Source organism: Rattus norvegicus, chromosome 4 (genome assembly GCF_036323735.1).
Source record: "Rattus norvegicus strain BN/NHsdMcwi chromosome 4, GRCr8, whole genome shotgun sequence".
Classification (NCBI taxonomy): domain Eukaryota; kingdom Metazoa; phylum Chordata; class Mammalia; order Rodentia; family Muridae; genus Rattus; species Rattus norvegicus.
In genome coordinates, this window is record NC_086022.1 from 6,821,645 (window position 1) to 6,837,289 (window position 15,645).

General features: G+C 41.0%; 1 protein-coding gene across 15 annotated transcripts in view; it reads right to left on the bottom strand.

Annotated features, from left to right (window-relative positions):
* Positions 1-1,055: 1,055 nt before the first annotated feature.
* The window catches only part of Rnf32 (ring finger protein 32), a 61,712-nt gene continuing 47,122 nt past the window's right edge, over positions 1,056-15,645 (bottom strand). For 10 of the 15 annotated variants that reach the window (XM_039107490.2, XM_039107488.2, XM_006235853.5 and 7 more), the window contains 2 exons: positions 4,487-4,654; positions 1,056-3,806 (listed from right to left, as the gene is read on the bottom strand). In XM_039107490.2, coding sequence (XP_038963418.1) covers positions 3,558-3,806; positions 4,487-4,654 — 417 coding nt within the window. In that variant the 3' untranslated portion in view covers positions 1,056-3,557. Of the gene's footprint in view, positions 3,807-4,486; positions 4,655-4,759; positions 4,925-15,645 lie in introns of those variants that run through there. The other 5 variants (NR_172473.1, NM_001395025.1, XR_005503207.2 and 2 more) reach the window with 5 other exon arrangements.

The window sequence follows — 15,645 nt, forward strand, 5'->3', positions numbered from 1 at the left end:
GGAACCGAGCACTTTATAGATCTTGATGAGGATATAACAAATTTTATACATTGTAACATCATTTTTTTTTACAGATTTTCTAGCATATATTTTAGATCTATCATCCATTCATCTTTCATCTATCTTATATAAGATAATGTCTGATCTAAATATGAGACCCTGTGAGGTTGGCCATAAGCACACTGTTAGCTCCTTCCGTCAGACCTTTTTGGGGCTGGCTGGTGAAACAGAATGAATCCTGTTGGGTCTGCTTCTCACAGCGTATGGGGCTGTGTGCTTTTACTCATGGTGGCAGCAGCAGTTGTTGTCACTTCTTTGGCCAGGCACAGTGGGTGATCCTTACAGAGCAGCACAGATTCCCATTGATTCCAGTCTATGTATTTACTTGTGGTTGGTACAGAATTTAATGCAGATAGAGTCTTTAAATATGTGAAGATATGCAGCACTGATTTTAAACTTAAACTGGCATGATACTTTCCATATGTCTAGACACACTGGTAAATTTTTGTTACATATTGTTTTCAAATTTTCCGTTAGTCTTGTTTCTATGAGATACTTTTATTGTGACTTAAAATTCTTAGAAATTAAAGTTCTGAAAAAAAAAAACCCTTATACTTGTTTTTATGTCCCTGCACATAAAAACATATATCTAGTCTTCAATTCTATTATGATGAACATTCTGCTTCTGGTTCTGTGTTAGAACACAGTGGTATTAGAGGAAGTGAAAGATATTTTCATGTGCTTTCTATTGTGGATTTATGATACATTTCTTTGCAACCCAAAAGTAGTATTGATAGTTGATAATATGCATCTTACATTATTTAATGATTCAAGCCCATTGGACTTGTTTTTGAAACCAAGTTCTTTCCATAGAAGAACTGAACTGTACCCAGAGTTCTATAGAATGTAAGTGCTGTTCACACTGGCTCATTTGCTAGAAGTGTGTACACACAGCCTGTGAACACCAATGGCTTCATACCTCAGTTCACAATAAGAAATGAATGTCCCATGTAACAGAGTTTACATGCACACCAAAACACATAATAACAAAACAGTGGCATTTTCTGATGTTTATTATTTTTTTAAATACCAGGCACAAATGAAGCTATTTCCTGACCTATTAGTACAAAATGGGTGCTAGGTTTCCATTTGAAAAACATAATGAATCTGGTTTGTTGTTAGTGTTAGCTTGAATATTAATTGGGTAAATTTGTTGCCTCAAAAGTTTTCTGAGTGTTTTCACATTCCACCCAAGAACTGTTATGAAAAGTCCTGCTGCAAACATGAAACCTTGGCACCAAAGATGTAAGTTCCTACAGCATTATACCCAGAAATTTAAAAGGTATAAGTTCCTACAGCATTATACCCAGAGACTTAAACGGCACAGACCATGTTCCTGAGACCCCAGGCTGTCCCCACTGCTTACTGTTTGAAGAGTCTGGCCTTTGTTCTCTTGCAGGCCTGCACTGGCTCAGGCTCCAGGGTGGGTCGCCATGTCTTATGTGTCTTACTGTGAGCTCACATCAGAGACTGTGACGTGGGGCTGATGTGCAAGAAGCATGGGGACAGGAAACAAGTGTTCCTCCCTGACACATGGGCAGCTCTGAACTGTCAGATAGGAAATGCATACCCCATTTCATGTCTTTGGAGCATAGCCTAAACAGCTGAAGGTATTTGAGGTTGCCCCATTCGTGAGTGAAGAGGTAGGTCAGGCCAGGTCAGCTAGATTCCAGTGACTCCCATTGGCATGTTCAGAGTTTGCAGACAGCAGACAAATTTTGGAGGCTTACTTCTGTGTGTTGATGGGACTTGAGAGTGTGAGTAGCCACTCTAGCTTGCCTGTCCATGGAACATAAGGAACCTCCTCTATTCTTTAAATGCAGTCAGTACTTACTGCAGATCAATAAGCAGATGTCTAAGATGGTGTGATTCTAAAAGGAGGCCAATTTTAGGGATGTATCTTGCAAGGACTTTGATCTTGAAAATAACACTAGCAGCAGCAGCAGCTGGCTTTTGCCACTCACTACCTGAAGCCCTTGCTTACACTCTTTCTCTACTCAAACCTATAATGTTACTTAGGATTCAGAAAGTTTGAAGTAGGTCCAGTTCTAGCTATACTTTGTGGATAAAACTCATTAGCTATGTCCTGAGTAGTAAGGATAAATAATAGAGGGCTGTGTGACACTGCAGTCTTATAATGATGTGTCTGTCTCATGTACTTTGAAAGGAAAGGAGTCCTACAAAGCACCGTAAGGCTGGACTCCACCCTAGCTTGTCATGGGTTTCTAGGACTCTTCTTGCTCTCCAAGCAGAAGCTTCAGAACACCTGTTGTTGGCTCACATAAACCTTTTCTGGACCAAAATGCTCTGAAAATGCATTCCTTTGACAGTGTCTTACTCAGTTCATGAGTTAGCAATGAGAGTGCCTAAGGATGGGTCAGGTCCTATATAGATCAGCAACCATAAAAGTTTATAAGTGTGGAAAAACTCACGTCTATCTGCAATGTGGGGAGAAAGGGAGACTACAATTGCTAAAACCCAGAGCATGCAAGCTTCCTAAGTATAAATGGGAGTGGGCAGTGACAAGACGGCTTAATCTTGCAAAAATGCAGAGACATCTGCTAAGCTAAGGGGAGATCAGTTCATTACAGTGAAGCTGTGCTGAGGAAGAAGTCACAGTGAGAGGGTCATCACATTCGATGGGCCTCTGAACCTTCTCACTGGCATGAGATGTTCCAATCAATGCTGATTTCCCTGTGACACTGACTAAAGAAGGCATGGTGGAATGGTAAAAGTTTGCACTGTGCTCTCAGCTGAGTCTCCGGAATGGAAGAGTAGTTCTCTGAGATGCAGCCTGTCTCTACCACTGAGTACTCTTAAGATTATCCTCTAGATGTCATGATAGTATATCTAGTCATTAAGAAGAATTTGAGCACAACATGTATATACTAACTCACAATATATATATCAATGCATATATCATTTTAAAAGGGTTAAAAATAAGGAATGAGTTGTAAAATGCTTCTCACACTGTGTGGGAACAGTTCTGAGCTCTTGACCATGCCTCTGTTTGCCCCGTGCTGCTCTGCTGCACTGACATCCAGGCTGGATGCTGTCTCACACAGGCACTGCCTCCCAGCACAGAGAGCAGATTCCCTGGTGAAGGCTGAGGTGAAGGAGACTTAAATCCTTGCGATAGGAAGAGCCGGGAGCGTGAAAGGCCTGTAGGATAGACCCCCGTCTCCATTCCCGCACTGCTAATGCCACTGAGTGGGTTTTACCTGTTCTGGTTTCCTGGCTCTTGGTCATAACACTAGCCACATTCTAAATAACACTATTTTTCATTTATTTTAAGTGACTAACTTCAACAAATACACAAGCTGTTTTTTATGTAATAAAGATCACAGTCAAATAGGTACTTATATTTTCTCTATATAATCACAAAGAACAGTCAGTAGTGTAGTCCTCAACCCAGAACTCATTCAGCTCATCCGAAAGCAAGGTAGCCTTTTCCCCTCTCTTGTTCTAGTCCTAGATTTAACTTCCTGGACATGGACTCAATATTCAACAATTTTCTTTTGGTAGCAAGAGCGACAGAGAGGACAGACGTTGAAAGGAGCATTGTCTCCTAAAGAAAACTCCTCCAAGGCCAGGAGGCAGGCATTGTGGAACAGATGTGCACAGGACAGGAGGACCGTCTCTCGGGGATGCTGGCTGCTGGTCCCTGCGGCTGCTTGCCGACCATCGCAGTGGAAGAAGAGTGGAGTCAGGCAGATAGAACATTCATAGATCTCATGGTGAGCAGCCTGCAGCATAAAGCATACACAGCTTTGTTAGAGCAGTGGTCTCCCAGTCACATTCCACAGTTACTTAGACCTACATTGAGAGCAATAGCTCAAGACATGAAAACTTTAAATGTCAAGATGTGTGATGTAGATTATAATAAGCAATTTTAAAGAAAAATACTTTAAAACTGCTGAGTATTGGTAGCATACACCTTTAATCCCAACATTCAGGAGGCAGACGCAGGTGGATCTGGAATTCAAGGCTGGTTTACAGAGTGAGTTCCAGGACATCCAGGGCTACAGAAAAACCAAAAAAGCAAAAGAAAAAGTGAAAAATGGCTAAGCACTTGGTTGTTACTGTTAAAGTTTTAAAACATTCCCAATTTTATGTGTTAAGCTGTTTTTTAACCTCCAATTTAATATTTTAAGTTTTCCCTCTATCTTGGCTTCAAGTTGCTGTAGAGCCCTGTTTTCCTTCATAGGCTCCTGCAGGTACAGGAGGAAGGCAGGAAGCATTAGGATTACCCTCTTGGGTTCATTGTTCATAATACCCACCATCAAACTAGAGTGTTAACATTTTAGAATGAAGGACTGAGCTCATGGCAAAGGCCTGGGTTTCCTCATCCAAGGAGAACTTGCCAAGGCTCCCAGACCTGTGATAGCAATCCTTTCTGCAGAGGGGAAGTTGTTCTGATGCCTACCTGCGCTTGGATTTTCTCCCAGTCCTCCTCAGTGATCTCCTGGCCACACCTTTCATCTAGCTGCTGAAGAATGCTACGATTTACTGCCAAGCAGACGTCAATCTCTGAGAAGAGTTCATCTATGTTGGTATTGTATGAGCACAGGATTCGGTGGCTGATTTCTGTGAACTGGGAACAGAGCCATAAGCTGGAGCTTCTAAATGAAGAAGGAACTTAGCTTCCCTCTCCAGAAGCTGTCATGTGGCAGCTGGAATGTAACAAGAGTACCCTCACCTCTGAAGACAAGGGTTCCTGAGAGCAATCTACAACAGACCAGGCCAAGCTGTCTGTCTCACCATCCTCAGCTGTCTCCTTTTGTCACCTTTTTGGGAACTTTCCACTCTTCATCAGTGAGAGCCCAGTTCATTGCTGCTTAGATGTTGACGCAGGTCTTTATTTCTATAAGAAGTTGCCCATGTCACTGGAGACTTTATTAAATAAGTGTTTATACTTTAATCTTGCTAATCTGCCTCGTGCTGGTCTAAATCACAGGATTCTTGCTCAAGAGTTTAGGGATGTGTAAAAAAAAGAAAAGGATACTTTTTGCTCTGCTGCAGTTAGCACAGAGTGCATCTGGAACTAAAGCTGACAGGAGGGAATTGGAATCAAAGCTGACTTACATAGCACAGTGTAGAAGTTCTTGGTACTGCTACCAGGCATGTGAGGACTACAGCTAGCTCTTCTGTTAGCTCATTATCCCACCAGCCATTTTCCCTGTGGAGCTGTGGGTCCAGAGTGTAGATGATTTTATGCAAGCAGAAAAGGTACCCAAGCAAAGGAGGGTGGGTTGTCTGTGACTTGTTCTCATCAAGCTCTAAGGTCACAATTTGAAACACTCCTTGCCTAATATGACTTTAAAGTCTTCCTCCAAGCACAGATAATCAGGATGGATAAATGAGGTGCCGTACTACAGAACAGACCCCTTGGGACCTAGGTTAAATTCTACACTGGTAGTGTTAGTACAGAGGCAGCATATGTATGCCACCTGAAATTTTAACCTCAAGTTAAGTCTATTGTTCTTTAATCTCACTTCTTTTATAAAACTTTATATAAACATAACTATAAAAACATGTAAAACAGATTTAGAAAAGCAACTGGTCTTAGGACAAATGACATTAGATGCCTGTTGGCTGTGGCAGAGCATTGCAGTCATATCCTAATGGCATCTGGAGCAGCTGAATGCACAGGACACCAACACTTTGAACACACATTGGTGTGAACTAGTTACACACACTTAGGAGGGTGGAGCATGCATTTGATAGAGCAGTCATGTAGGTTCCTGGGCAAGTTTTCCATCAACTTTACCTACTGCCATTAAGTATACATCAGCCTGCCTCCTCCTTGATTCATCTGGCTATGTCTGCTGTGATTCTCTGATCTGAGTTGTACCCTCTCCAGTTACAAAGGCTTGACTTTGTGGCTGCCTTTCCCTCAAGATGGTATCACCATATTTTAAAAGAGTAAAGTACTTATAAGTACTATATTGTTGCCCTTCTGGTCTGAACCTGTGCCCTGAGCAGACATTGGTTGCTGGCCCCAAACTTCCCAAAGGAAGCCCGGCTCCCAGGTAATCTAACATGCCCAGCATCAGAGGTGAAGAGACCACAACTGCCCCAACATTGGGAGTAAGAATCCAGGGACCCAGCCAGTGGCACAAGTTCCCTTCGGTCTGAACCAGTGCCCTAGCAGACCTTGGGTGCTGGCTCTGCATTAGCCTGACTCCCAGGTGCTCTGAAACACCCAGGATCACAGAAGAGGCCACAACATCTGCCCCAAGACTCAGAGTAACTAGGTCCCCCAGAATCCAGGGATGCAGGGGGCCAGCCAGGGGCACAGGTTCCTTCTGGTTGGAACCAGTATCATGAACAGACCTTGGGCACTGGCTACATACTAAGTACCACAACACCCAGAGGAAGTCTCACTCCCAGGTGCTGTAACATGCCCAGGATCACAGGATCACAGACACAGCTAGACTCTGTGGAGTTCTGACACAACCAGTATCACAGGAGGGACAGGCAAGGGCAGGTAACATCTGGTTATTAGAGGTAACCAGATGGCAAGAGGCAAGCACAAGAACACAAGCAACATAAACCAAGGCTACTTGGCATCATCAGAACCCAGTTCTGCCACTACAGCAATTCCTGGATCCCCGTCACAATGGAAAAGCAAGATTTGGATTTAAAATCACATCTTACGATGAAGACAGAGGACTTTGGGAAGGACATAAATAATCCCCTTAAAGAAATATAGGAGAACACAGGAAAACAGGTAGAAAGACCTAAAGAGGAAACGCACACACACACACACACACACACCCTTAAAGAATTACAGGAAAACGCAACCAAACAGGTGAAAGAATTGAACAGAACCATCCAGGATCTATAAGTGGAAATAGAAACAATAAAGAAATCCCAAAGGGAGACAACCTTGAATATAGAAAATCTAGGGAAGAGATCAGGAGTCATAGATACCAGCATCATCAACAGAACACAAGAGATAGAAGAGAGACTTTCAGGGGCAGAAGACCATAGAAAACATTGACACAACAGTCTAAGAAAATGCAAAGTGCAAAAAACTCCTAACCCAAAACATCCAAGAATCCAGGACACAATGAGAAGACCAAACCTAAGGATAATAGTTATAGAAGAGAAGAAAGATTCCCCAACTTAAAAGGCCAGTAAATTATAGAAGAAAACTTCCCTAACCTAAAGAAAGAGATGCCCATAAACATAAAAAAAGCCTTCAGAACTCCAAATAGATTGGACCAGAAAAGAAATTCCTCCTATCACATAATAGTCAAAACACCAAATGCACAAAACAATGAAAGAATATTAAAAGCAGTAAGGGGAAAAGGTCAAGTAACATATAAGGGCAAACCAATCAGAATTACACCAGACCTCTCACCAAAAACTATGAAAGCCAGAAGGTCCTGCAGACATCATACAGACACCAAGAGAACACAAATGCCAGCTCAGGCTACTATACCCAGTGAAAGTCTCAATTAACATAGAGAAACCAAGAAAATTCCATGACAAAACCAAATTTACTCAATATCTTCACACAAATCCAGCCATACAAAGGATAATAGATGGAAAACTCCAACACAAGGAGGGAGACTACACCTTAGAAAAAACAAGAAAGTAATCTTCGTTCAACAAACCAAAAAGAAGATAACAACACAAATGTAATTCCACCTCTAAAAAGAAAAATAGCAGAAAGCAACAATCACTTTTCCTTAATATCTTTCAAGATCAATGGACTCAATTCCCCAATAAAAAGACATGTACTAATAACAAAGACACATGCTCCACTATGTTCATAGCAGCCTTATTTATAATAGCCAGAAGCTGGAAAGAACCCAGATGCCCTTCAACAGCGGAATGGATACAGAAAATGTGGTACATCTACACAATGGAATACTACTCAGCTATTGAAAACAATGACTTTATGAAATTCATAGGCAAATGGATGGAATTGGAAAATATCCTGAGTGAGGTAACACAATCACAGAAAAACACACATGGTATGCACTCATTGATAAGTGGATATTAGCCCAAATGCTTGAATTACCCTAGATTACCACAGAACACATGAAACTCAAGAAGGATGACCAAAATGTGGATGCTTCACTCCTTCTTTAAAAGGGGAACAAGAATACCCTTGACAGTGAATAGGGAGGCAAAGTTTAGAACAGAGTCTGAAGGAACGCCCATTCCGAGCCTGCCCCACATGTGGCCCATACATATACAGCCACCAAACTAGATAAGATGGATTAAGCAAGTAAGTGCAGGCTGACAGACACCGGATGTAGATCTCTCCCGAGAGACAGAGCCAGGAGAGAATATAGCAAATACATAGGCGAATGCCAGCAGCAAACTACTGAACTGAGAACAGGACCCCATTGAAGGAATCAGAGAAAGGACTAAAAGAGCTTGAAGGGGCTTGAGACCCCGTATGAACAACAATGCCAACCAACCAGAGCTTCCAGGGACTAAGCCACTACCCAAAGACTATACATGGATTGACCCTGGGCTCCAACCTCATAGGTAGCAATGAATAGCCTAGTAAGGGCACCAGTGGAAGGGGAAGCCCTTTTTCCTGCCAAGACTGAATCCCAAGTGAACGGGATTGTTGTTGGGAGGGCGGTAATGGAAGGAGGATAGGGAGGGGAGCATCCATATAGAAGGGGAGGTGGAGGGGTTAGGGGGATGTTGGCCTGGAAACTGGGAAAGGTAATAACAATTGAAATGTAAATAAGAAATACCCAATTTAATAAAGATGGAGGGAAAAAAAACACAAAAACGGATACGGAAGAAGTGGACCTGTTTTGAAAGGTTCTTTGTAGCAACTCCTGTCTGTATGGTTTGGAAATCAGCAGTTTAGTTCACAAGTTAGTGGGTAGTGGCAGCTTGATCCACTCAAAAACGCTTCACAGATATACCAGCTTGGTAGAGTCAGTATAGCAAACGTGAATCAACAGTGGTGGCACAACCTAGCAGAGACAGCCAGGCCTCAGCCTGGGCTCAAGTGAGCAGGAAGAACCAACAGGATCACCAGAAGTTCTGGTTGTGCTTCTCTCGGGAAGTCAAAGATCAGCGAAGATGAGAAACCTACAAACATTGCACAACTAGCCATACCAGCAATCCAAGCTCTGTCTTTGTGACTCGGTGGATTCCTATTTATACTCTTCAAACATCACATGTCCTCCACATGCCTTGCTTCAGCACATGCATCCAATCAGTGGCAAGAAACTGCAGCTCACCACCAGAAGTTTTTGGGTGCATTTCTTTCTATGGAGTCCTGACAAATGCAGCTCAACTACACAATGTAAGGCAGACCAATACATGTGTGCTGTTAGCAAAGAACCCTTCATCACGTGTCCTTTTACCTTGCTTGCTTTAGCAGAACATCTCTCCTCTGTCTGCTTCAGCAAAACGTTCCTTCACGAGTCTGCCTTAGCCTGTCACACTTGTGTCCCTTCACGTGTTTGCCCCAGAAAAACACCATCCAACTGATTTTCCAAAGAGCCCTTAAGTTCACTTAACCCTTGTTCTCTAATAAACTTTTTTCCTTTATTTGATCATCCATGACCTCAATAATCTTTATTTACATTTTTATTATATATATTCACTGTGCGTGGGACCACATTACAGAAGAACGTGCAGACTTTAATGAGATATTAAAGGAGCAGTTCCTGAATTCTGGTTTACTGCAGCTATATCAAATTTGCAGATTTTCAGGGACAGAACCAGGGATGGGGCTGACTGAAGACAACTGCATTGTGAGATCTGGCCAGGGCCAGATTCCCAAGGACAGCGACTCTCAATGGGAACAGGATTGCTTAGCTCTGGCTGACTGCTGCTGTTGAAAATTCAGCTTTAAAAGCATTTTTCAGAAGACTTAAGCAAAGCAACTGTATGGACTGGGGCTGACCCAGTGGCAGTCCATTTGTTTTTTATATCCTGAGCCCAGCCCGTGTTGGACTTTTCTTTGGGCAAAACTCATAAATTTCTAATTTGTTTTGAATACTCCTCAGTCAAGATTGATTCACAAGAAGAAGAAAAAGAATCCAGTAATTACACTTCTTTTAAACACTGTTGTGTTTTCTCATAAGCGTTTGTGTGTTTAGGTGTGTAATGGGAGAGTAACAAGAATCCTTTGGGGGTTAGAGTTTATTGATTCTATTTTAAGGACATATGAACCCTTCAGTAAGTACTGAACTATGTTATGATCTGTCTTAGGTAACTTATAATCTGTAACCTTTTCCTGGCTCGTGAGTTCTCTTTCTCCAGTTAAATAAAAGGCAAGTAGAGACGGAAAGAGATAAACCATCCACACCTCTTCCACTTGGAGCAGTTTCAAATTAAAAAAAAAAAAAAGACATGTACTAGCAGACTGGATCCATAAAGAGGACCCAACATTTTGCTGTATACAGGAAATGCACCTCAATGACAAAGACAGGCACTGCCTCAGAGTAAAAGACTGGAAAAAAATTTTCCAAGCAAATGGTCCCAAGAAACAAGTTGGAGTAGCAATTCTGATATCGAATAAAATCATCTTTCAACCAAAAGTTATCAAAAAAGATAAGGAATGACACTTTATACTCATCAAAGGAAAAATCTACCAAGATGAACTTTCAATTCTGAACATCTATGCTCTGAATGCAAGGGCAACTACATTCATAAAAAAAAAAAAAACAAAACAAAACTTTACTAAAGCTCAAAGCACACATAGCACCTCACTCAATAATAGTGGGAAACTTCAACACCCCACTCTCATTAATGGATAGATTGTGGAAACAGAAACTAAAGAGAGACATAGTGAAACTAATAGAAGTTATGAACCAAATGGATTTAACAGATATCTATAGAACATTTCATCTTAATACAAAAGAATATACCTTCTTCTCAGCACCTCATGGTACCTTCTCCAAAACTGACCATATAATTGGTCACAAAACAGGCCTCAACCAATACAAAAAGATTGAAATAATCCCTTGTACCCTATCAGATCCCCATGGACTAAGACTAGTCTTCAATAACAACAAAAACAACAGAAAGCCCACATACACATGGAGCTGAACAATGTGCTTCTCAGTGATAACTTGGTCAAGGAAGAAATAAAGAAATTAAAGACTTTTTAGAATTTAATGAAAATGTAGGCCAAACTTATGGGACACAATGAAAGCAGTGGTAAGAGGAAACCTCATAGCTTTAAATGCCTTCAAAAAGAAACTTGAAAGAGCATACACTAGTAGCTTGACAGTACTTCTGAAAGTTCTAGAACAAAAAGATGAAAATACACCCAAAAGAAGTAGGCGCTGGGAAATAAACTCAGGGCTGAAATCAACCAAGTTGAAACAGAAAGAACTAAACAAAGAGTCAACAAAACCAGGAGCTGATTCTTTGAGAAAATCAACAAGATAAATAAACCCTTAGCCAGACTAACCAGAGACATGGTTAACATGTCTAACTAGAGACAGTATCTAAATTAACAAAATCAGAAATGAAAAGGGACATAACAACAGAAACTGAGGAAATTCAAAAAAATTATCAGATCCTACTACAAAAGCCTATATTCAACAAAATGGGAAAATCTGCAGGAAATGGACAATTTCCTAGACAAACAGCAGGTACTAAAGTTAAATCAGGATCAGATAAACCATCTAAATAGTTCCATAACCCCTAAAGAAATAGCAGTAGCAGACATTAAAAGTCTCCCAATCAATCAATCAAAAAAAAAAAAAAAAAAAAAAAGGAAACCCAGGACCAGATGGGTTTAGTACAGAATTCTATCAGACCTTCAAAGAAGACCTAATACCAATACTCTTCAAACTATTCCACAAAATAGAAACAGAGGGAACACTGCCCAACTCATTCTCTGAAGCCACAACTACACTTATCTAAACCATACAAAGACCCAACAAATAAAGAGAATTGTTGTGAGCTATGCCCTTAAAAACCCTCCATTATTGATGTTAATATTAAAGTTAGAATTAAGTATGACTGGGTTCATTAAGAGGTCAGGATGATGGAAAAAATCCCCAGCCAGCTGCAGAAGGCTAATACAAATCTGACACCAGAATACCTAATGATATGACAAACTTGTGACCTTTCTGAGAAACCAACATCCTGTTGATGTCAGCTGATTGCCTGGCCACAGGAGCCAGTGTCCTTGGCTTACATAGATGTTTCCCACTTACTCCCTCCCTCTGTTACCCCTGCTATGGTATAAATTCAGCCTTGGGAAAAAATAAAATTTGTCACCTGATCAGTCTTGGCATCCTTCATCGCATCTCCTGACCCCCATTCTCTCCTAGGTGATCCCCAACCTCTGCTGACTGCCCCTGTGGACCAGGGCATAGAATTTCAGACCAATTTCCCTTATGAATACCAATGCCAAAATAATGGATAAAATTTTCCCTAACCAAATCCAAGAATAATTCAAAATGATCATCCATCATGATCGAGTAGGCTTCATCCCAGGGATGCAGGGATAGTTTAATACATGGAAATCCATCATAATCCACTATATAAACAAACTCAAAGAGAAAAAAATCCCACATGACCATCTCATTAGATGCTGAAAAAGCATTTGACAAAATTTAACACCCCTTCATAATAAAAGTCTTGGAAAGACCAGGAATTCAAAGCTTATGCCTAAACATACTAAAAGCAATGTACAGCAAACCAGTAACCAACATCAAACTAATGGAGAGAATCTTGAAGCAATCCCACTAAAATCAGGGACTAGACAAGGCTGCTCACTCTCTTTCTACCTATTCAATACAGACTTGAAGTCCTAGCCAGAGCAACTAGACAATAAAAGGAAGTCAAAGGGATACAAATTGGAAAGGAAGAAGTCAAAATAACTAAATAGTGATGATAGTATACTTAAATGACCCCCAAAATTATACCAGAGAACTCCTAAACATGATAAACAACTTCAGCAAAGTGGCTGAATATAAAATTAACTTAAACAAATCAGTAGCCTTCCTCTACTCAAAGAATAATCAGGCTGGGAAAGAAATTAGGGAAATGACACCCTCCACAATAGTCACAATAATATAAAATACCTTGGTATGACTCTAACCAAGTAAGTGAAAGATCTGTATGGCAAAAACTTCAAGTCTCTGAAGAAAGAAATTGAAGAAGATCTCAGAAGATGGAAAGACCTCCCATGCTCATGGATTGGCAGGATTAATATAGTAAAAATGGCCATCTTGCCCAAAGCAATCTACAGATTCAATGCAATCCCCATCAAAATTCCAACTCAATTCTTCTTAGACTGAGAAAGAGCAATTTGCAAATTCATTTGGAATAACAGAAAACCCAGGATAGCAAAAACTATTCTCAACCATAAAAGAACTTCTTGGGGAATCACCATTCCTGACCTCAAGCTGCATTACAGAGCAATTGTGATAAAAACTGTAGGGTACTGGTACAGAGACAGGCAGGTAGATCAGTGGAATAGAATTGAAGACCCAGAAATGAACCCATACACTTATAGTCACTTGGTCTTTGACAATGGAGCTAAAACCATCCAGTGGAAAAAAGATAGCATTTTAAACAAATAGTGCTGGGGGTTAGCATGTAGAAAAATGCAAATTGATCCATTTTTATCGTCTTGTACAAAGCTCAAATCCATGTGGATCAAGAACCTCTACATAAAACCAGATACACTGAAACAAATAGAAGAGAAAGTGGGGAAGTGCCTCGGAATACCCAAGATACAATTCACAGACCATATTAAGGTCAAGAAGAAGAAAGACAAATGTGTAGATGCTTCAGTCCTTCTTAGAAGGGGGAACAAAATACTCACAGGAGGAAATATGGATTCAAAGTGTGGAGCAGAGACTGAAAGACCGGCTATTCAAAGACTGCCACACATGGGGATCCATCCCACATGCAATCACCAAACCCAGTCACTACTGGGGATGCCTGATATAGCTGTGTCCTGAGAGACTCTGTCAGAGCCTGACAAATACAGAAGTGGATGCTGGCAGCCAACTATTGGACTGAAAATGGGGTCCCCAATGGAGGAGTGAGAGAAAGGACTGAGCTAACCCAGGGCATTTGCAGCACCATAGGAAACAACAATATCAATGAACTAGTCCGCCCAGAGCTCCCAGGGACCTAACCACTAACCAAAGAGTACACATGGGGAGAGACTTATGGCTTCAGCCACAAATGTTGCAGAGGATGGGCCTTGTTGGGCATCAATGGGAGGAGGGCCCTTGGTCCTGTGAAGGCTAAGATGCCCTAGTGCAGGGGAATGCCAGGGTGGGGAGGTGGAATGGAGTGGAGCACCCTCAAGGAGGTAGGTGGGGGGGGAAGGAATGGGGGGTTTCTGGAGGAGAACTAGTAAAGGGGATAACACTTGAAATGTAAATAAAGAAAATATCCAATAAAAGACAAGAAAAAATGTACTGTATTATTTAGTAGAAATATAACATGCCTTAAACTTTAGTGAGGTTTGCAATTAAGATACCAAAGAGGCATGGTGGTGCACACTTATAATCCCAGCATTCAGGGGACTTGAGGCAAGGGATCAAAGTTTGAGGCTAGCCTGAGCTATATGGAATCCTGTCTCAAAAGTGATTCTTTTCTTTTTGGTTACTGTTTTCTTTACAAAGTTGAATCTGTTTTAAGTGTTTTGCTCTAATTCATTTTTTGCAAGCTTTCATGACTTATTTTTAATTAGAACATTTATTAAAAATGTACATTACTGGTCTGGTGCTTAAATGTCATATTAATTGTGGTCTTAGTTACTTAAAACATAACTGTAGGGGATTCTTCATAGTTGCCTCTGGACAGAAGTTCAAATGTACACTGATGACTTAACAGGATTATAATCAATATTTTTAGAAAATTAAATTTCACAATATTTACTATTATACTAATATTCATGGAAGGTGGGCATGACAGGCACATGAGAGCACTCTCTGATCATACATGAGTTTTGTATTTCACAGATATTTCGCTGAATCAGCTAACTTTGCCTTGTTCTTAATAAGTACTATTATTATATGTCTTTCCAACCAGTGTTGCCTTCCTGAGTCCATCCTTTCCACATAAAGACACCTGTGACCAGGTACTCACATGTGACACCCACTCTTCATTTGCTGCCCAGCTTAACATAAACAGAGTGGCTCCCACTAGGATGGATGTTCCATGGGGATTAGATCACATTTTCACGATGGGTGTCCAGCTTAGGTGTGAGGCCCTAGATCCTGACACAATGGCTCTGTATCACCAGCTTCTAGCACTGTGCTCTGCTTTAGTCCCAGTTTCAGTTTTTAGGAACAGATATACAGCAGAGATGCTCAGGTGGGTGGCAACAGTGCAGTCACAGGTTTTGCTGGGTCCAGAAGCTGGGTCTCTTTCATGTGGGCTGGGAAAGAGAATCATTCCCTGGGTTTCAATTAGGCTGTAAAGATTTGGTTTCTCTGAGTAAGAGGAAGAAGATTTGCTGTTAAGGAAATCATATGAGAAAAGACTGGGGAAAACACTGCAAGGCAGCATATGACATACTTTTTACAAGTCTTTTGTTATACTGCCATTGCTTTGAGGATTGAAAGGTCCAGGAGTTAGTTACACTATGCCAGTGTGTAACAAAAA